Genomic DNA, 22,798 nt, shown 5'->3' on the forward strand with positions numbered 1-22,798 from the left:
GGATGTAATTTTACTTATAGATCGCTGGTTAAATTACAATTTGGTGGGATGGAAATTGCTCAATTACATTTGGTGAAGGCAAATAGACCACAGCGTTGTGTACTCGCTACCTGCTCTCTAGTGCCATATGTCGCGCCTAAAACTATAGTGAGATCCACGTTATAATGACAGTGGATAAAGATAGAAGAATAGCGATGCCGATTCTCTGCATTAATTAATCATATTTCTACACTGTCCAAAACATAATTGGCATCGTTGTGGACCTAGAAAAGGATAGTACCACCGGCTTTGTCGAATGATAGACAAGGATAGCAAAACCAAAGTTGATCATATACTGTCATTATAAGGTGGACCTCACTATAGATCGACTGCATTCCTTCCAGAGGCCAAGTTACGAGTGGTGGACAGTAGTTGAAACGCAGCCTGGACTGTGAAACGAAAATTGAAGATCGTACAAACTGTGCTACATAAAATTTAATCTTCTATTATTCTATGTATGTGTGTCTCTTCATATGAATTCATACCACTACTTAGATAGAAATGAAATGAAATTGAGTGAACAGCTTGTTAACAAGACAGAAATAAATTTTAATTCAATTTCAAATGAGCCGTTCCAACAGCCTAAAGATGCGCTTACACCAAAGTTATTAACAAAATGTTAATAACCTAATCCTTATAGATTCTATTAGATTAAATGGAACTTGACAAAAACATGTTCATCATGTGTATGATAATTTATGTTCAATCTATAGAATCTATAAGGATTGAGCTATTAACATTTTGCTAAAAACTTGGTGTAAACGCAGCTTAGTAACAAGTGACTATAAGGAACATCCCAATAAATGTGAATATAGAGTTATTAATCTTTTATAAAGATGAAATTGATAATCAATTCTAATACAGTTCATGTACAGTAATTTATGCTTTTCATCTTCAAAATTTACTAAAAATCAAATCCAAGATTGAACTCAATTTGAAACACTGATTCATGGAAATCCTAAAGCCAGTGGAGAAAGCCAAACTATTTCAAATTTCCCGGTCTCAATACATGGCAAACTACTTTGTTCCAATTCATATAGCTGTTCTAAAACATATTTTTATCACAGAAAATTTAATTTTCAAGCTTTTTTAATAAGAACAGTCGTTTTTATTTTTTCCGAGATTTTCCAAAATGAAAAGATGTTTTGTCATGTCTGCTCTGATAAGATTGAAGGTTACGTTAGTGACAGTGAACCTTAACCTTGTTTAGATTATAATTTGCTGCAATATTTGTAGAGCTTTGATAGAATAACTTCATTAAAAATTAATTTTTCAGAATTTTAAAAATGTTTCCTGTTTCAAAAATTGTTGTAAACTGTTCAAAATTGGGCTTTACCAACAAGTTGTTTGCTCAAACTATTTTATCGTCCAGATTCAGTTCATGTGCCGGTAAGTATTTTACAATACTTCTTTATCAAAATAATTGAGCTACATAATAGTTTTTCTTAAAATTTTACCGTCTTCCAAAACTGTTCAATATATTGCGGGTTCCGAGTTGAGTTGCGTGATAAGTTAACCTTACCAAAGGCAGCTGAAATCTTTCTTCATCTTTTTTGTTTTTTTTTTCTTCAGACCAATTCAATTGATAGATGACTAATTCAATATAACTATATAATTCATTATTACTATATTCACATACAATAATTAATAAATGACTTATCTATAATATAATAAGAAAGAATTGGCTTATACATGTACGGATTAGGAAATTTACAATGACGTCTGAACTACTGAACTGTTTAACTTGAAATTTTGCATACCTATAGATCTTAATCCACCGAGGATGATTATTGGCCTATTTTAAATTCTTCAGGATTTCAGTAGGTCAAGTTTTTAATTAGACCCTTGCGGAGCACTAGTTACCTGTTAGTTTACTATAAATTTATTTACAAACAAAATTTATACAATAGTCTCTTCAACTCATCTTCTAGCCATCCTTTTCTACTACGTTACTTGCTTACTTGATACTTGTTGTTATCCCACTGGAAACGCTACTGCGTCGTGGTCGTCGCTCTGCAGAAACTCCTCTACAGAGTAATAAGGTCTGGCTAGCAGGTAGGTCTTCAGTGCCCTCTTGAACCTGTCCTCCCTCTCTATGGTTCTAATGTTCGCTGGAACCCTATTGAATATGGCGGAGCTGAGGAATTTGGGCCCATTTCTGGCTAAAGTAGATGTCACCTGCTCCACATGAATCAATCCTGCTTGTCGAGTGTTGTATGGATGGACTGCCTCATTTCTAATAAACAATTCTGGCTTCCTCTTCACCATCATGGCCGACTCCAAGATGAATGTTGATGGCAGAGTCAAAATATTTAATTGACGAAAAAGTGGCTTACAATGCGCTAAGTATGGTGCTCCACAAATTGTACGTACAATACGCTTTTGTAACAGAAAAAATCTTTTTGTCAATGTGCTTCCACCCCACATTGTTATACCATAACTCATTATGCTACTAAAACATCCGTAGTATACCTTCATGAAAATATCATTTTCTACAATAGGTAAGAGTCTACGAATCAAGTAACATATTGATGTCAATTTTACAGACACATTTTCAATGTGCTGATTCCATCGAAGGTTACTACTCAAAGTGATCCCAAGATATTTTGTGGATTCATTTACTGCAATACTATAGCCGTCCAGTTTAAGCAGTGGTGAGTGGTCAGGTTTTTTCCGATTGTAGAACTTGATTACATTTGTTTTGCCTCTGTTTAGTATCAACTGTTATTGGTGCACCATTCCTGCATTTGTTGCAAACCTCTTTGCGTTCTGTTTCTTAGCTGTTCATGATTTTGACTCTGTATAAGGAGGCTTACATCATCAGCAAACATCCATATTCCTCCCTCCGTAATCGATTCAGGCAAATCTTTCACATAGAGAAGAAAAAGAATCGGCCTCAGATTCGAACCTTGAGGGACTCCTGTATTTGAAACTTCCAGAATTTTGGAATAATAGTGCTTGGTCAAGCCATCCACACCAGTATGCCTCACACAAACTGTCTGTCTTCTGTTTGAAAGATGCAATCCATTTCAATGCCATATCCCCAATGCCCAGAGTCAGCAGCTTCCTTATCAATTTCTTGTGATAATAATAATAATAATGAGTTTCTGTTCATGGCATGGTCATAAGTATGGCCACAAGTGAACAAGTCAAGAACATAAAAAACTGTCATAAGACAGGTCAAGAACAAAAAAAAACACATCAAACACAAAAAGCAGCAAGCAGAAGAGGCAGCAAGACTAATGCAAGAAGTATCTACTTACAGTCTGAGGATCACAATCATAGAACTCCCTCATAGAATAGAAGGGGTTCTCCTGAAGGAAAGCCCTCAGTCTCCTCTTCAAGACTGTCTCTGGCAGAGTCCTGGCTGAAACTGGCAGCTTGTTCAAAATTTCAGCTGGCTGGTAGATGAGGCTGCTCTGGGTCCTCCCCAATCTACAATATGGCAGGTCCAGCCTCAGCCTGCCTCTGGTGCCATGATCATGCACATCACCCCTGGTAGGCAAAGTACGGACACTATGGAATGCCTTTATAACTGACCTGTAAATGTAAAAATTTAATACAGTGAGAATCTTTTCACTCACAAAAAGAGGCTTACAATGTGCTAAAAATTCTGCTCCACAAAGGATCCGGATGGCCTTCTTCTGCACCAGCAGTACATCTTTTACCTCAGAGGCACCACCCCACAAGGTGATGCCATAGCCATCACACTCTGAAAGAAGGCAAAGTAACACATGCGGAGATGGGCCTCTGGTACACATCTTCTCAGACTCCTGAGCAAAAACAGCACCCTGCTCAACCTGCCACAGACTACCTGAATTAGCCCGCCCCAGGAAAGCTTACGGTCCAGAGTGAAGCCAAGGAGCTTCACTGGAGGGAAATCATAATGTACTCCATTCCTGAGGCCAAACACAATTCTCTGGTCTTCTCACTATTGAGGAGGAAGAGATTTGCCCGAAACCAGTCTGCAACAGACCTCTCAGAAGCACACATCTTTCTGCCCAGGTCATTCATTTCACCACTGATATCCAGCATTGAGGTGCCATCAGCATAACACACCACAGTCCTGTCCCTGAAAAGGGCAACATCATTAATCATGATGAGAAACAGGAGAGGCCCCAGTACAGAGCCCTGGGGGACCCCACAGCTCACTGATCTGACTTGAGACCTCACACCATTCGCCAGCACTATTTGCTCACGTCCTTCCAGGTAGGAACGGAGAAGCATCCGAGGGCTGTCACCAATTCCATAGGAAGCGAGCTTGGCCAAAAGAGTAGCATGGTCCAGGGTGTCAAATGCCTTGCTAAGGTCACACAGTGTGAGCCCAGCAAGGCCTCCCTTCTCAAAACTTGCATGGACCTTGAGAACAATATGTTCAACAGCCTCCACTGTCGACTTCCCCACTCTGAAGCCAACTGTGTACCTGCAAACAGATTATTCAACTCACAAAATTCATAGAGTTGCTCAGCTATCACCATTTCAAATATTTTGGACAAAATAGGCAAAATTGAAATGGGCCTATAATTATTGGGGTCACCCCTATCACCCTTCTTGAACACAGGTATTACCTTTGCCAATTTAAGCTGGTCTGGAAATATAGATTGAGACAGACATATGTTAATACAATATGTGAGTGGGACAATTATGAGCTCAATTATACTTTTCAAGAAGCCACTAGACATAAAGTAAAAGTCCTTGCTGGTTGAGGTCTTCATTCTGCTTGAGATCCTGAGGATGTCCTCACAGGTCACTCCACGCCAAGCGAAGGCTGCCGCTGGTGGTCGCCTGATGTCTTCCAGCAGCTCCATTGGTGTTTTTGATGCCTCTGGTGATGCCGCAATCTGCTCTCGAATCTGCTGGATGGAGTCCACCCAGTGATTGTTCAGCTCCTCCGATGATAGTGGAACACGTGCAGGAGCAGATGATCTTGTTTCACTCCGAATCACCTTCCATGCTGCCAAACACTTGTTTGGTGCCCCACCGATAATGCCAGCATTGTATGCAAGCCGTGCCCTTGCAACCTCATGACGGTAATCATCTCTCAGTCTCAAGTAAGCTGCCTTTGAGTCACCAGAACCATCTTGCCGAAATCTTTCATAAGCTATTAAAACCAGGTCCCTCAGATTTAGCAAGTCATGGCTAATCCAGGGTGATGAATGACTCTTCACAGTGTGTTTCAGAGTCCTTAGTGGGAAATGCTTTGTTAAATTCAAACAGGAGATTGTTGAAGAAAGCCGAGAACACAAGCCGGGCATCGCGATGATGGAGCAGGAAGATCCAGTTCACATGAACAATAGCGCAGCAAAACCTCTCAAGAGCACTCCTCGAAATTACCCTGGTCACAGACTGTTCAAGTGGTAACTGTCCACCTTGCAGGAGCCCACCAGTGGAGGGGGGGACCACTCTACATCTTATGGCCTCATGATCACTGAGTGAATAGTGCATGACATCAGACCAAACATCAACATTCAGCCTCATACTTGTTGCAACATATCTAGGCAGCTCCCAGTCTTGTAGGTTGATCAACTGTCAAATACAAATTTCGGGACTTCAACAGGTTAACAAAGATCTTAGTTTTGTTATCATCAACAAGTACATTATGTTGAAATCTCCACCCACACACATGCAAAGCTGGGTGCAGGGATTCAAGGCGGTCAAGCAAAGCCTCAAGCACCTGGAAGAAACTGTCCAATTCACTATTAGGAGGTCGATATACCACAATAATGAAAACCTGTTCATGTAGCAATGCAATGCATGCAAACTCATGCTTACCCTACGCAAAACTTCCAACATCTATAAAGCTAGCTTTTACTTTGTCATTAACAAAGATTGCCACAACCATTACGGTGCTCTTTCGTAAAATTCAGCCACAAGTTCAAAACCTTTTTATTCGTATTTGTTGCAGGTTCTCACTCCTCTGCCAGTGTTCACAGAAGCACAAAATATATATTCTCATCAAAATTGTCTATCGCTTCAATCTCATAATCTTGTTGCTCAAGCACTGAATGTTGTAGAAAAGAATTTGTATCCCATTTTAAGAGGCCTACTCCGGTTGTTCATGCTATCTAAATCACATGCATTTAAGTCGACCGTTCGGCTTGCCTAAAAAAGGCCTTGTTGCTTTAGGATATTTACTATCATTACTTCTTCTATCAGGGACAAAGTTCTTCACCAGTACACCATCATTCCAGAAATCAGAGTTCAAAACACATGCATGATAACGTTCAGCATAACAATTTTGAAAGAAGAGTATGAGTCATACCTGGATTCAGCTTCACACATTCAAAGTCTGATTTGTCAATACCGAAGCTTTAGATAAGATACCAGTCCACCTCACAAACTCCTGGATGGAGACGAGAAACAAATAATGACTTTCTCTCTTCCACCGTCCTCAAGAAAGTCTTCACAGATCGCCCGCTCACAACATCATTAGCAGAAGCCTCCCCACTGTATGATGTGCATTTATTACCATGATTGTTATTCAAAGCAGTAGAATTATTATTTTTGGCATGATCTCTTACTGGTGTTTTTTTCGATTTTTTTACAATACTAGACCAGGTGTTGTGTAGTTCTGTCTTTGTTTCAAAACCATGCTGAAAGTTCCAAAGACTTTAAAGATGCATAGACTCACATACAGCGCTAGTGTCGTACTTGGAATTGAAATCCGCCATTGAGGGGGCAACCCATAAGATTATTACATACCAATGCCACCAATGCCTTTGTGATCTATTGTATTACAATATATATAGATATAATACTCGTGCTAAAATACCTCAATGGCGGCCTTCAATTTCAAGTAAGAGCTATCATTGGGAAGGCATAGGCATTGTGGGTCTATATCTCTTTAAGGTCTTTGGAAAGTTCAAATTCGAAACACTCCCGCCATCTTCAGAGTTCGACTGTTTTTGTAGCTCACTGTCGACTGAGTCAACTCGACTAGTACCCGTCGATGACAGTTCGTTGTCGACAGGTTCGACCTCGACTATCGACTTTTTACGAAAACGTTGACTGTTGTCTTGTGTTGACTGTTTTGTTAGACTGTTGGTGTTGGTCGACCTGTGTTGGCTTGCGCGTAATTTTGAATTCAAACAATCAGCTTGACAAACATATTTTAGTTTGCCAATGTTTACGTCAAGGTATTCCCTGAATTTCATATCAAGTAAACCATCCATTTTTGAAAACAATTCACTATTAAATGAGTTCACGGCTTCCAATTTAACATCCATTTCACTCACCTTCCTAATAAGGATAAAATGTCGTCAATACTATGGGTTTTCAATGTTGATAACCTATCTTCGCAGACACAGCAATGCCACTTGACCACATCACCAAGCGCTTGAATATTCTCATAATTTTCTTTTGAGACTTTAGCACACTTGAATGGAACCACTGGTCACAAAACAAATCACAAAATATAGCTTCTGAATTTGATTTAATAACTTTATTACACAGACCACAAGTCGAGTTCACTATCTCATCCACTGCCATCTTGACTTGACTGTGTGGGATAAGGTCAAAGGCTTTAGTCATATCGTAGAATATGCACATTGATTCTCCCTTTGCATTCAATTCTCATATATGTTGATCAACATTCGAATATTGCATCTGCTGTTGACCGACCCTTTCTGAATCCAAACTGTTGAGAAGTAAAGATGTTTTAACTTTCAATAAAAATAGAAAGTCTTTTGAGAAATATGATTTCAAAATTTTTTTGAAAATACACTTTGAACTGCAACAGGTCTGTAGTTTCTGACATTTTTTGTTTCACTGTTCTTAGGAATTGGTACTACTTTTTATATCTTAATCTGCTTTGGAAATGTGCCAGTCTCGAAGGATTTATTTATCATCATAGTTAATAAATGGCCAAAATTCATAACTTTGAAGCGTTTTTATTCAGAAAGTTTCAAGGAGCAATACTAAAATAGACAGAAGTAAAAACTGTACATTAAAACTAATATTTTTAAATATCAGATCATTATTTAATAAAATTGACGTACTAGAATAACTTCTGTGTGAGCAGTCACCCCAAATAGTGTGCCTTGCTGAAACCTGGCTGAATAAGCATAAAAGTAAATATTTGAAAATAAGTGGATTTACAAAAATAACGGAATATATTAGAGAGGATAGAATTGGCGGTGGAGTAGCGATTTTTGGTGTAAGCAAACATTCTACTTTTAAGATACACCCAATAAATAAAATCCAAGATATATCAGCTGATGGAGTAATAGAGGTATGCGGTGCCATAGTGAATTGCAAGAAAAAACTTTTCTGATTTTAAATGTCTACAGACCACCAAATGCAAATACATATTTGGAGTTCTTGGAGAGACTCTGATGAGGGAGAGTTACGGATTCCCAATTGTTCTATGTGGTGATTTAAATGTGGATAACTATATCGAAAGCGAATATTTATGTGATGTATTAGATTCTTATGGATTACATATAGCTTCTAAATACACTACTAGAGAAAGGAGTCAACTTGACTATTTCATCACAGATCTTCAAGCATATAATACAAAACAAATACATTACCACCACTATTATCAGACCACAGTATACTTGTATTTAACATAATGATGGAATTGGATAACGACGTGAAGAAAGAGTTGAAAGAAGGAAATTAAACCCTTAAAATCTTGAATTATTCCAGCGCAAGATGGGGCTCCAGACCTGGCCTATGAACAATGACTGCATGAATGTTGAATATCTCTTTGAAGACTTTTATAAAACTTTTCTACATGTTTTTAACAATTGTTTTCCTAAAACTAACTTTTACATTAAAGACAAGTCTCAGGTCAAGTGGAATACAAATGAAATAAAAAACTCAAAAGACAACTTGAAAGAGCTGTATTGGAGAAGCAGAAATACAACAAACAATCAAAATGAAATCAAGTTGGAATACAATAGAGCTAAAACAATGCATGATAAACTGATAAAATTAGCAAAGAAAGAGTATTTTAAATCAAGAATAGAAAATTCAAAAAACATAAATAAGGAAGCTTGTAGCATAAATAAGGAAGCTACATTTACAGTTGTACAATCTAACAAATTGTTATTTTCCAGCTCCGTCATTTGAGTTCATATTGACCGAGAAGAAAGGCGAGAAGTGCAACGTGGGCCTGATCACCCTCAACCGCCCGAAAGCGTTGAATGCCCTGTGCGACAAACTCGTGTCGGAACTGAGTCAAGCAGTCGAACATTTCGATAACGATGACTCCGTTGGAGCTCTCGTCATCACAGGAAGTGAAAAGGCGTTTGCTGCAGGTGAATTTTTATTTTTTTCTACAAAAAATCATAGTAAAAGCGTTTGACAATCCCAAGATTACCAAGGTGATTTATGACCTTGTCATAAATTGAATTAAAACTTTAAGGCCATCCAGTATGTTCTAAAATGCATATTCTGAGTATTCAATTCAATTGAATTGTGAGATCCACCTTGCGCTGGATATAATTATATCGTCATAGAAAAATTGAAAACACTCATGTCCATACATACTAATTACTCTTATTCAAGATGGTATGTTGTGTCACAATGTCAAATAGGTGGACGAAACTTGTCCACCCAAAGAGTAGAGAGGGAGGCTAAGCAGTTTATTTTGCAGTGCCTCTACTTTTGTTATAAAGCCTTTTCGTTTCAATGTCCAGTTATTTAAAGTGTTTTTTAAGCAGCTCTCACCAGCGGGCAGAGAGTTATCTTTTTGCTGGTGATGCCTAGAAATATTATAATTAGTTCAGTTTTTCTTCTTCATGTATATGCATGTATGTGTAACTGTATTATGTACATTTTATTTTTATTTTTGCACATGTATGTATGTGTATGACAGTATGAGTAAATTGTTTGTTTTCTTTTTGTAAATAAATAAAATTGAATATTTTTTGAATGCTTTTTCTAATTGACAAATTATTCACGAGTGTATTGAGCAGTTCTGAAGTGTGAAGCATATTCTGAGTAGTACTAGTTCTGAAAAAATTGTGTAAAAAGCATATTCTGAGTAGTAGTTCTGAAAAATTGTCTAAAAAGCATATTATTCTGAGTATCAGTTCTGAAAAAATAGTCTAAAAAGCATATTATTCTGAGTAGTAGCTCTGAAAAATGGTCAAATCTTTTTTAAAATTGAATTTTGAGTCCAATGCAACCGGTTACTTGTTTTGGTTTTCAGGTGCTGACATCAAAGAAATGCAGAGCCAGACATTCTCAAGTAACGTGAAGAAAGGTCTTTTAAAAGATTTCGAAAAGATAAGAGGATGCAGGAAACCTATCATTGCCGCTGTCAATGGTTTTGCTGTAAGTGCATTAGTAAATATTTTCAAGTGTATAGTCTGTAGAAAAACTTAATTCAATTTTTTAAAATTGTTTTCAATTCTATTTATATTTCTTAAGACGCCACCTGAGAGAATTTCGCAGGCATTAAAACACGTACGCATTTATAGAATAGAATGAATTTTTTATTTGTTGACGTGGCGAAGTTTGCTCATTAATGTCTACTCTACCACTTAACCACGTCGGTAGCAAAAAATACCAATACATTACAAAATATACAGTAGATAGATAGATAGATAAATGCCTTTTATTTACACTTTACAATTTCAAAAGTAATGTGGGCGAAATTGAAGCAATAAAAGTTGTCATAACCAAGATTCAAACTATCAAAATACGCTGTTTGAATTTTATTTATTTCCCAATTTCTTATATATTGGGAAGTTTTTTTTTTGGTGTGGCGAAAAATAGCGTTCGCAACACGGGCAAAAATGTTTTTCCGGCTCTCGAACGCTTCAAGTTCTCGACTTCGTCTCGAACTTGAAAACCGCGATCTCGAGCCGGAAAACGTACATTTTCGACCCTAGGTGCGAAATATACTATTATTTATGTTGCGCATTTACGGCGAAGTGCGGTAATAGATTTTCATGAAATTTGACAGGTATGTTCCTTTTTAAATTGCGCGTCGACGTAGGCTATATGCAAGGTTTTTGGAAATTTTGCATTTCAAGGATAATATAAAAGGAAAAAGGAGCCTCTATTAGAGTAAAAATCAGACTATAGAATTATCATAAATCATCTGACAAGTGATTACACAGATGTGTGGAGTAGCCAGTCTATTGCTGTATTTCCATAAGGTCTATAGTTTCAATCATGTACTTGTGGATGAGAATACTGCGTGAGGTCTACTGTTCACAGAACTACTAGTATAATAATTGAATAATAATTTTTTCGTCGGCAATAAAATTATACGTCCTACTAGAGTAACATTCCATCAAGACAGGATGGATTTGAATGTATGTAGAAGACAATTCACTTACTTATCACACAGAGGCTGATAAATCTTGTTCCTACTCATTTTGTTGCCAATATGAGCCGGAGCAAAACACTAAACTGCGAGATTGAGGAATAGATAATACCAAATAAAACTGAAGAAAAAATCTTCTAGGCACCTACTGTTTCTTGTTTTATGTTTTATTTTTTTGATCATAGAATAATTTATTATTTTGTGTTACTAACTTTTATCTAATTTATCATTTACTGATCTAAAAAATTATATTTTGTTTGTAAATTCCACTAATCATTGTTTCTTATTTGGTTGTAAGTTCTTAGTTTATATTGAATATATTCTGCAACTTAGGTCTACGCACAGGTTTTACCTTGTAGGCTACTAATCCTTGAACATATTTTTTATATATTTTAATATATATAAAATATATTATATATTATAATATTATAATTATAATATATAATATTATATATTATATATTATATATATAATATATTATATATTATTTTTTATATATAAAAGTATTTTTATATATTTTAATAGTATTTTTCTTGTATTATTTTTAGATGTGATAATATTATATTATTATTATAATTGTGTATGTTTTTTGAGAAAATAAATTTGAATTTGAATACGGTATAAGAGTGCAAGTGATTATTTGTATTTAATCTTATTGTTTCTATTCAGTTGGGAGGAGGCAACGAACTGGCAATGCTGTGTGACATAATCTACGCGGGCGACAAGGCGAAATTCGGCCAGCCGGAAATCAACATCGGGACAATCCCGGGTGCCGGGGGCACTCAGCGCATTGCCAAGAGCTGTGGCAAGTCGAAGGCCATGGAAATGTGTCTCACTGGATCGCCAATCAATGCACAAGAAGCCGAATCTATGGGTGAGACCAACTACGATCAGATCACCTTTGTTAGATGGAAAGAAATAATATTCTTTATTCATTCATACAATGGGCCATATGAATAAAGTTGAGCATTTGCTTATACTTCTAAAATATGGAGCATTTGCTTCATTTTCTATGAATAAAAGTGAGCAAAACCTTTTGCTCATGTTCATCAAAAAAATAGTTTGAGCATTTGCTCAAAAGTAAAAGCTTTTTCTCAAAATTGTATGAATAAACTAGAGCATTTGCTCAACTTTTGAAGGTGAGTCTAGTCTAGAGCAGTTTATCACCTTTTGCTCATAGTAAAATGGCTCAACTAATTCGTTTGAGGAAGAGGAAACTATACCAGATACGATCACAACCAATAGTTGAGAACTATAAAACTCTTTTTAGATTCAACCCTGATACATATCACCATTATCCCTACAAAAGAATAAATACAAAAGATAGCCATCACAAAATAGGAAATAGGTATTTAAGAAGATGAAAGAGTAGACGATTATAAGAAGGCTATTGATATTATAAGAATATGCTGAAGATTATTATAGAGATGACATTTTTTCACGCTATTATTTCAAAATTCTAAACTCAACTATCCTAAAACTCTATTCATAAATAGAAAACAGAGCAGACGACGCAAATACAAGCGGTGCACCCTATTTGCATATTTAGCGCTTCCGTGAGCTATAAAAACAAACTAAGGCTACAAAAGCGAATCAGCTGATGAAAAATCTCTAAAATACGTGAGCATTTGCTCCAGAGTTCAGGAGCATAAGGTAAGAGTATAAGGTAAAGCTTATTCATATAAAAATGAGCAAATGCTTTTGCTTCTACCTTTTGCTCATGAGCAAAACCTTATGCTCCTTGCTCTTGCTCATGAGCATTTGCTCTGGTTTTATTCATATGGCCCAGTAAGTACATCATCAAAGTGATAGGGACAGGAAAAATAAGGAAACCTTGTGCTATTCCTCTCCCAATTTTAGATAACACATAGTCCGAAATAGGTTAAGTCTTGTAGTTCTTCAATTCACAAAATTTTCAGTCCTGAAGCATTTTCTCAAAGTAAATATTCAAATTTTGATGCTTCAAAACTAGAAATATTTCACATTATTATAACTAAAATAGGAAATATTCAATATTAAAAAAAGAATTACCGAAAAACAAACTTAATTCTAAATAATATGGTACATTACATTCGTTCAAATGCTAATGTGTACTTAGTAATCATCAAACGAAAATCCAAATGAACTACTATCAACTACAGATAATTCAATCACGAGGAAAAGCTTGAAATTGCAGCCGCCTTGAGAGGCCCGTGATTTTTGTTGTGACTTGACCATCTATACCAGTGATGGGCAAACGTTTCAAGGAGAGGGCGGGATGAAATAAAATATATGCTGGCGGCCACAAAATAGTATTATAACAAAAAAAAACATGCATGATAAACCAATTGATTTTCATAGACAAGTAAAATAAGATAAAAACTCATTCATATTAGCAGTCTTTGGAAGACTCATTCCAAACAAGACAAGCTATGAAATGCTCGTAAATCTATGTGAAGCAAAAGAAGGCTGTTATTCATACTGAAACAATAGGCAATATTCCCAGTCTGTTAAATGTATTTCCAAACTTGTACATTTTAGGTAACAGATAATCTGTTTCAAGTCCTGTTGTTTTCCCCTTTTTATTCGTTTTTTAGGGGTGATCAAAACAACGTCGCGGGCCGTAATTTGCCCATCACTGGTCTATACCGTTAAGGGCCGTTTGCACAGTGAAATCTTGAACTAAATTGAATCAGCTTATGGCTTAATCTCAAAATGAATCAAATTGTAAGAAATGAAACTTAATTTATAGGTTTTTTTTATACAGTTTAAACTGAGATTTCGTTTAAACTGGAACTATGAAAACGGCTTTAGACTTCTGATTATGCAAATATTAACAACAGGGAAACAGCTAGAGGGAAATTAATACGGGAAAAAATAATCATGTTTTGATAGTAGCACTCCTTCTAATTGTTCTTCCTGTTGTCAAAAGTCTTCGGAGGAAAGCGATTAATATGAATTTTTGTATTATTGTTGATGAAATAATCCTCGATTACTTCTTTTTATAAATCCAGTCTCCATTCGAATAACTTTTTAACTAACAATCAACTGCTGTTTCTACTGTCTGGTTAGCTACAAATTGTATATGTTTTCTTCAGAATACATTAGCTTCATATTTTTCCACTAGTAAAAAGATGAATCTTCTACTCAAATCTAGTTCTCCTGAAGATCTTTACAAAGTTGATAGTCCTAATAAGTTTTTTCAAAAACTGATTCATTTAATTAGTTAACAAGAATTCAGTATAACTAATATTTCTGATAAATTATCCATTACGAACACTAATATTCACATAACTTCTATCAGGCATTCCTGTCGTAAACGTAATAAACACTAAATATATAGTCATACTTTGATTTATTGTTGAATAATACAAAAATAAACTTAGGTCACAAGAGTGACTAAATTCGGCGGTGTTGAGGTGAGGTTGCTCAAGTTGTCATATTAAAACTTTCATTTACTATTGATTAATTTAATTTTGTATAAACTAATCAACTTAGGCGGGATGCACACCGGAGAAACGCATTTCGTGAAGCCCTCTTTCATGAAACTTGTTTCATGCAATCCGTTTCACTCGCGCATGCATACAAAAGAAACGTTCCCAGCTTAATCTAATCAGTCGATTGCGAGCAACTTTCGTTTCACGTTTCCTGAAACGTTTTTCACGAAACGCGTTTCTCCGGTGTGCATCCCGCCTTATTCACACTATTCTGTAAAATTATTCCTACTGAAGCTGGTTTTTTGACCCTCCTATGTAGTGCGCAATATTAAAAAATACAACATGTTCACATTTGATTAAATTTTTTTAAATTAATTTTTGCAGGACTGGTCAGTAAAGTGTTCCCCGCCGATAAGCTGGTTGATGAAGCGATCAAAACTGCAGAGAAAATTTCATCGCATTCACCACTAATTGTTGCCCTATGCAAGGAATCCGTAAACACAGGTATACATCTCATCATCAATCTAATTAATACTTTGAATATTGTAGAATCAAAATATTAACTAGGGATAAAAAGTATATAGTGAGGTCCAAGTTATAATGAAAGTGGAGAAAGATAGCAGAACAGCATTGCTGATTCTCTGACTTTCGACTGTCTTCTATAGAGGATAACTGATACCGGTAGCCTATATCTGATGCAACATTAACTTTCCATACTTGTTTAAAATTATATTATATTCGTCAAGATAATAAAATATGGGGGACCGAGCTTCGCTCTGGAGAACAAAAGCATAAAAAATTATTACGGAAGAAGAAATTATAATAACATTTATAACATTCATACTAAAATGTTCTATCTAATCACAGTAAATTGAGATTAATTCTCAGAGGAATGCAAAAATTTCCCTCACAAAGGCCCAGTTACACGAAAGTCGGTTAAATTTGAAACCTGATTAACTTCACGTGAACCAAATCAGAGAAGACCATTTGATGGATCTACTGGAATTAATCAGGATTGAAAATAACCTGGCTTTTTGCAACCGGCACTAAGTACCTGATTGAATGATTACAAAAGTTCAACAGCTGAGTCATAATTTTGGCACAGTCCCACACACATGAACTCGCTCACTCACTTCCATCACCAACAGACGACGAAATAATTATTATCAGCTGTTTTCCAAGGATGAATAATAATTATCCTTTTAATGTCCTTCAGCGAGTTTTCCCAGGGATGAGACCTAGTGCAATCGAATCTTTATATTTTAAATCTACTATGTTCTGAATTTCGTGAGAATCGTTAGAGCAGTTTTCGAGATACGGTGAAATACAAACATATAAACATCTAAATATCCAAACATATAAACAGAAGTTGCTCGTTTAATAGTATAGGATATTTTTGAATGAGTTAATAATAAATTTTCATAAATGAGATTGAATATTTTGTTAATTAATTATTTCTCTACATTGTTAAAAACCGATCTGGCAACGTTGGGGAGCTAGAAAAGGATAGCGCTATCTGATTTGTCGAATGATAGTCAAATATAGCAAAACCAATGTTTATCAAATACTGCCATTATAACGTGGACCTCACTAGTAATGATACTTTTATTGTAATACTATAGCATCCAGGTAGAGTAAGTTTTATTTGTTGTGCTATAGTGAGGTTCACGTTATAATGGCAGTGGAGAAAGATAGGAGATAAATGTTGCCGAACCTCTGTCTTGTCAATGCATTCTATAGAAGGCAGCAGATACAGGTTTATTGATGTAATATTAACTGTTCATTCTCGTTTAAAATAATAAATTATATTTTTTAATAATTCCTTAATTAAGATTAAACATTTTGTTAACCAATCATTAATATTCTACATTGTTAAAAGACAATCTGGCAACAGAGCAAAGCGAGAAAGAGATAGATAGCGCTATCAGCGTTGTTGAATGATAGACAAGGATAGCAATGCCATTATAACGTGGACCTCACTTAGGTCTCGAGAGATTCATTGCACAAAACAATATTTCATATTCAAAAAAACAAACAAAATATACAAAAAATATAAGTATTGAGAAAAATGGTAGACTGTAAAGGCAGACCTGTAGAGAAATAGATTATTATGATAGTACTCAATCAATGTTATGTGTTGAATAGTCTATCAAATTTATATTTATGAAAATTGATTATAGAAATGTCGTCTTGTCTTCCGTTTTCAGCGTAAAATATATAATGTATCTCAGGGGACCAAGAGATACTATTGTTCAACTCGGGAATTCAGGGAATTCTGTTAAGTTGGGATATATTCTTCAAAACCAAGGCACTTTTACAATCAGTTTTATGACTGTGCAAGTACGTTCAAGGGAGGAGAATTGACTATATTTGGGATAACACGATAAATCGAGCTTGTGGTATAGCTGTTAGTGAATTCTATTGTATGATCAAAATGTGATCACACTATAGTTCTAAATTGATTTCCTTTACATTGAAAGGTCTAAACTCCATTCGATCATAAGCTGAATTACTACAATTAATTTTTTAATCGAGTTGTTTTCATTTCATTGTTTAAACAGACGTTTAATAATTTATTTTCAATTTTCAGCGTTTGAGACAACATTGACTGAAGGACTTCGTTACGAGAAGAAAATATTTTATGCCACTTTTGCTACTGTAAGTAACAGTCTAAAATCGATTAGAAATTTGTAAGAAATCTTAATTGTCGTCAATAAGTCATAGTCATTTTAAATATTTCTAATAATAATTAATTCGATTCCAATAAAGGGGTACATATGAGATATTCGGTCAATATTTGCAGTAGCAGAAATCCTTAGTTCTATTTATATCATTTCCATTAAATATTCGAATTACTTATTATTAGGCTATTATATTCCAGCATTTCGTCAACTGCAATAATTTCTAATAAATCTCCCATCTTAAAAATATGTCTCGTGTTTTATGTAACTTTCTTATTGAACTAGGGAGGATTGACATCTTGAAATTGTTGTCAAACCAATTATCAATTGAAAAATTTATAAACCAATTTTTCACTATGTTCTTGTAAAAATCGCATGTTCACAATTTTTGCACTCTTGTTCTTTAGGAGCATTCCTTATAAATAACATCTATGCTTTCCATTGAACCAATTATGACAGCTTTTATTGAAAATATTGAAATTGTTTCTAGAGATTGATAATGAGTTGAGAATCGAATTTAGTCTAAAATTTTAATAAATAAGTAGGTTTCAAAAATAGAAGGCCCGGTTGCACAAAAGCCTGATAAATTTTAATCTTGGTTAAATGCCACGAGAACCAATCACAGAAGGCTTTTCCGTAGAGAAGTCTTCTCTGATTGGTTCTCGTAGCATTCAATAGCGATTAGAAATTAATAGACTTTTGTACAATCGGGACCAACTCGTTTTATTTAACATGGATGTTCATGACAACATCCCTTCATTAACACGTAGTTTTGTCTATTGGCATCTCGTAGGCTCAACTCACACTTACGCGACTCAGGTCGAGAAGAGACTCGACTCTAGTTGAAACCGTGTGTTTCCAAAGGTGACACTCAGACCAGTCGATTCTAGTCTCCGCGATGTCACCATTTGAAAACACATGCTTTCGACTAGAGTTGAGTCTCTTCTTGACCTGAGTCGCGTAAGTGTGAGTTGAGCCTTTCTCTTTCTCTTTAATATCTGAATCTTTTTATTTGAGTCATCATTAACTAGTAGTTCTGTGAACATTAGACCTCACGCAGTTTTCTCATCCACAAGTATCTGATGTCACCTGTTCTAGTTGATTCAGTTGAATCACAATTCACAGTTGAATCATAATTTACTTGTAAAAACTGTTATTTGTTTTCTCCAAGATCAAAAACTCACCTATGCTAATAAACTCAGTTCACGTTTGAATTTGTATCCCATATGATGATTTATCCAGTTTCGTGAAAATCTTTCCATCTAATAAAAATATTTCTCAACTATTTAAATTTTTTTATCAATAATATAATTTCTTCAGCATTATTCAGTTATTTTAATCATTTTTTATTTTATTTTCAATCACCTATTACAATTTGTTTTTCAAATGTGAGAATATTGATACTGATGGGCACGCATCATAAAAAATATTGAAACCCTACCTTATAGAAATAGACACGGCCAGACATCTGTGTAATGCATGCAATGAATAATCCACTTATCAGCTGATTGATTATGAACAATTCTATAGTCCGATTGATCGTATCTTCAATGTAGATGATATATAGTGATATCAGAGTATGGAGGAATTCCTTTTCTTTTCATATTATCCTTGAAATGCAAAATTTGAAAAAACCTTGTGTATACATCGACGCGCAGTTGAAAAAGGAATATTCCTGACAAATCTCATCGAATTCTATCAACGCGTTACATGCAGACAGACAAAAGCAAATCGAATTGAAACATAGACCGAATGAGATTTTATTTGGACTAGTAACTTATTCTATTGACTTTCTATTCAGTTTAAATCTGTTCCAATTAAATTAAAATATTTACTGTCAATAATTCTAATTGAATGCATTACGATTTCCTTACGGAAAAATTGAATGAATTAAGCCTGGGTCACACCTGTCAGGCAGCTTCCGATCCTTCTCATGTCCGATATTTCTGTGGGGTGGAGGGGTGGTTGTGGGCAGATCACATGCCTCATTCTAAGCCGTTGTCATCCGTGATCGGATCGGAAAGCTGCATGATAAGTGTTGCCCGGGCTTTCCTGTCAACAGTTTTGAATATTTCAATTCTGTTTGATTGTTTCGAAGTAATAAATTATCACTCAATTATTATTGTTATGAGTTTAGCATTAATCTAGAAATTTAAAATAACTTTGGAATTGTTAAAATTTTGCAGGAAGATCAAAAGGAAGGTATGGGCGCATTCGTTGAGAAGAGAAAGCCGAATTTCAAGAACAACTAAATAAAGAAATCTTCTAAAAAGGTAAGTTGTACTCATTTCTGTGCACCGTAATGAAGGAATACTCCGTATAGGCCTATAGAGCTTTGTAAGCCCCTATGAAAATTTAAAATAGTATAATTAGTTGCCAGATAGATGAATTATTAAGAGTAGACAATTCAGAAACACTATTAAATTTAGAGTGCATTCTAGGTTCATTTTGATAGTCATATGAATATTACTTTTTTATTCTGCATGGCGTCATATCCAACAAAATTTCAAAATATTTATTGTCTAGTTTTTACATTTATTCTGCGCTTTTTAATAAATTATCTTTGGTCAGTTGAATCTGTTAATGTATTTCGTCGCTTTTCAAAAACTATTTATATTTTTTTCTTGTATGATTTGCAGGGACCAACGTGTTCATAATAAACTAGCCAACTAAGACTGAGAAAGGAATGAGGTTTGTGTTCTGGGGTTGAAGTATATAATAGTCTAAAATCAGTTATATGAATGCGATCTGAGAATATAGTTAGAATGTTTATTTGATGAATAAATAATATATTTTGATTAAAATTGTGTAACATTTGTTATAGTGTATGATACGAGATGTTGTGGTATTTCTCCATAATTGAAAGAATAAGACGTTGATGTTGTCAACATCAACAGCTTAAAGCTGCGTTTACACCAAAGTTATTAAAAAAATGTCAATAACTCAATCCTTATAGATTCTATTAAATTGAACATAATTAACTTATCATACACTTATGATGAACATATGTTTTTGTCAAGTTCCGTTCAATCTAATAGAATCTTTAAGGATTAACATTCTGTTAATAACTTTGGTTTAAACGCAGCTTAATTCTTTCAATTTCTGAATCATCATGTAAAGTTGAGCATAGTTTGATATTGAGAAACATGTGGCTTGAATGAAAAAGACTAAGAAATTGTCAAAAAACCTCTTGTATTTAGTTTTAGTTTATCAGAGATTGACAATGGTGTAATACCCGAAACCGGTCTTTCTAATATTATCAATAAATCAGTGGTTTTTTGACAATTTCTTTGTCTTTTTCATTCGATATGAATAATTACCACAATTTCAACTTCTCAACTACACAAAAAACATGTGGCTATTTTAGTTTGGATTATCACATCGCAAGAGTAGAATATTGAAATATGTCGTTAGAACTAGTAAATAAATTGAAATAGTTATTTGTGCAACTAGTGCGCAAAGTGACAGTTCGCTGCACCGAAAGAAACGTTTACGCACGAGCCGTAGGCGAGGGCGGAATGGTTTGTTGAGTGCAGCAGAGGAACTTTGCGCACGTATTTCACATCAAGTTTTTCCTACAGTTACCATTGAATATGAAAAGTGGGTAATTATGGGTAAAATTGCCTGAAATGCATCAAATGTTTTTCTGTGTAATTTTATTATTGATAAAAAACCCTAATCCTAAAATCCTAAATTCCTCGTTGTCCTTGGTTATAATATATAATTAATAATTAGCTCGTTGTGCTTCGTTGCACCTCTGCTCACTATAGCAGCCCAGTCACTGTTACCAACTTCATTTTGATTTTGCTGCACTGTTGCTCCATATAACCTACTAAGTATTTTGCGTTGCCATGTTGCAAATCTGGAGTGCAGAAAAATTTTTCCCGCACTAGAGCGGAAAAGTGATTCTTTGCGTTCTGTAATCAGTGCAGCAATGGCCACTTTTCAACGTAACTGTAGGAAATAGTTATTTGTGCAACTAGTGCGCAAAGTGACAGTTTGCTGCACCGAAAGAAACGTTTACGCACGAGCCGTAGGCGAGGGCGGAATGGTTTCTTGAGTGCAGCAGAGGAACTTTGCGCACGTATTTCACATTAAATTTTTCCTACAGTTACCATTGAATATGATAAGTAGTTGATTATGGGTAAAATGATGGCTGAAATCCATCAAATGTTTGTATAATTTTGTTATTAATAACAATCTTAATTTATTTTAAACTTGATAATCCAATAAATTTGAATAATTTTGATTAAATCAGAAAAAATATAGATAGACAAAATACACGCCAACAATGTCAACAGCTGATTGGGATGGCTGCAAGATAATACGCAAAGTATTAAGAGTACACAAAGTAATACTTTGCGCACTAGAGCGGAAAAGTGATTCTTTGCGTTCTGTAATCAGTGCAGGAATGGTCACTTTTCAAGGTAACTGTAGGGAAAATATTATAATTTCTAAGAATGCGACTCTATCCCATCAATTTATGACACTAAAATTTTGATTCTAACTTTATTATGCACATCATAAATTACATGAATTTGAAATTATTGACAAAAAATGTTTCAACGGAGATGACTGTCCCACTTTCATATGAGGGTAATTTTTCCAACCTTCATCATCTATCATAGACATTGAAGAATGAGGAGTAAATTTACTGAGGAAAGTTCAAGAGTGATTATGTGAGTTCCATAATACGATTGTATTGTGATGATTATTTTCAGATATTCTGATGGAATGACTGATTCTGATATGGATGGTTCAATAAGCTATATCAACTGCCACAAGTCGCATATCTGTAAAAATTTCAGGAGCTCCGCCCTATCTATGCAAAGTTTGATTTTAGATTTCCAATTATCAGGTCTCAGATATAATTTAAACCAAAAAGTTTCGAGTGGAAAAGATTGAACATGAAAATATCTTCAATTAATGTCCAGTAACATTTTTACCTAAAATTGAAAATAAGCTTGATATTTGAGAAAATGTGATTATTCAATTGCAAACTGTTGGCAACTGTTGATTCTATTAAATTATTCACTATAAAGAAATAGCAGACCTCGTATGTCTCCAGCATTATTGTCCTGTCACCAGCTGGATCAGATCTTTGTTCATAAGTAGACTTGAGATGCGCGTGAACACTAGCGTCAGGTGATCAATTTTCATAACGGCAAGGAAAGTTGTGTGAGTGCGCCACACCAGATTTTTCTTTTTTGTGGGCTGATGTATTAATCAATATATTCACAACAACTCAGTTCTACAAAATGATATTATTCTTAGGCCCGGATGCACGTTCAGTAAATTAAACAGCAAATAAATGAAGTCAATGCAATGCATTGTTGCCCGATTCGTTCATTGGTTCAGATGACACCATTTAACACCGG

General features: G+C 35.0%; 1 protein-coding gene across 1 annotated transcript; it reads left to right on the top strand.

The window, feature by feature from the left end:
* Positions 1 to 1,029: 1,029 nt before the first annotated feature.
* On the top strand, positions 1,030 to 20,224 carry LOC111060500 (enoyl-CoA hydratase, mitochondrial). The gene is made up of 8 exons (XM_039427728.1): positions 1,030 to 1,428; positions 9,102 to 9,302; positions 10,199 to 10,323; positions 11,993 to 12,197; positions 15,124 to 15,243; positions 17,330 to 17,397; positions 19,607 to 19,693; positions 20,060 to 20,224. The coding sequence occupies exons 1-7, from the start codon at positions 1,326 to 1,328 to the stop codon at positions 19,670 to 19,672; spliced, it is 888 nt and encodes a 295-aa protein (XP_039283662.1). The 5' UTR covers positions 1,030 to 1,325; the 3' UTR covers positions 19,673 to 19,693; positions 20,060 to 20,224.
* Positions 20,225 to 22,798: the final 2,574 nt, after the last annotated feature.

Source organism: Nilaparvata lugens, chromosome 5 (assembly GCF_014356525.2).
Source record: "Nilaparvata lugens isolate BPH chromosome 5, ASM1435652v1, whole genome shotgun sequence".
NCBI lineage: Eukaryota > Metazoa > Arthropoda > Insecta > Hemiptera > Delphacidae > Nilaparvata > Nilaparvata lugens.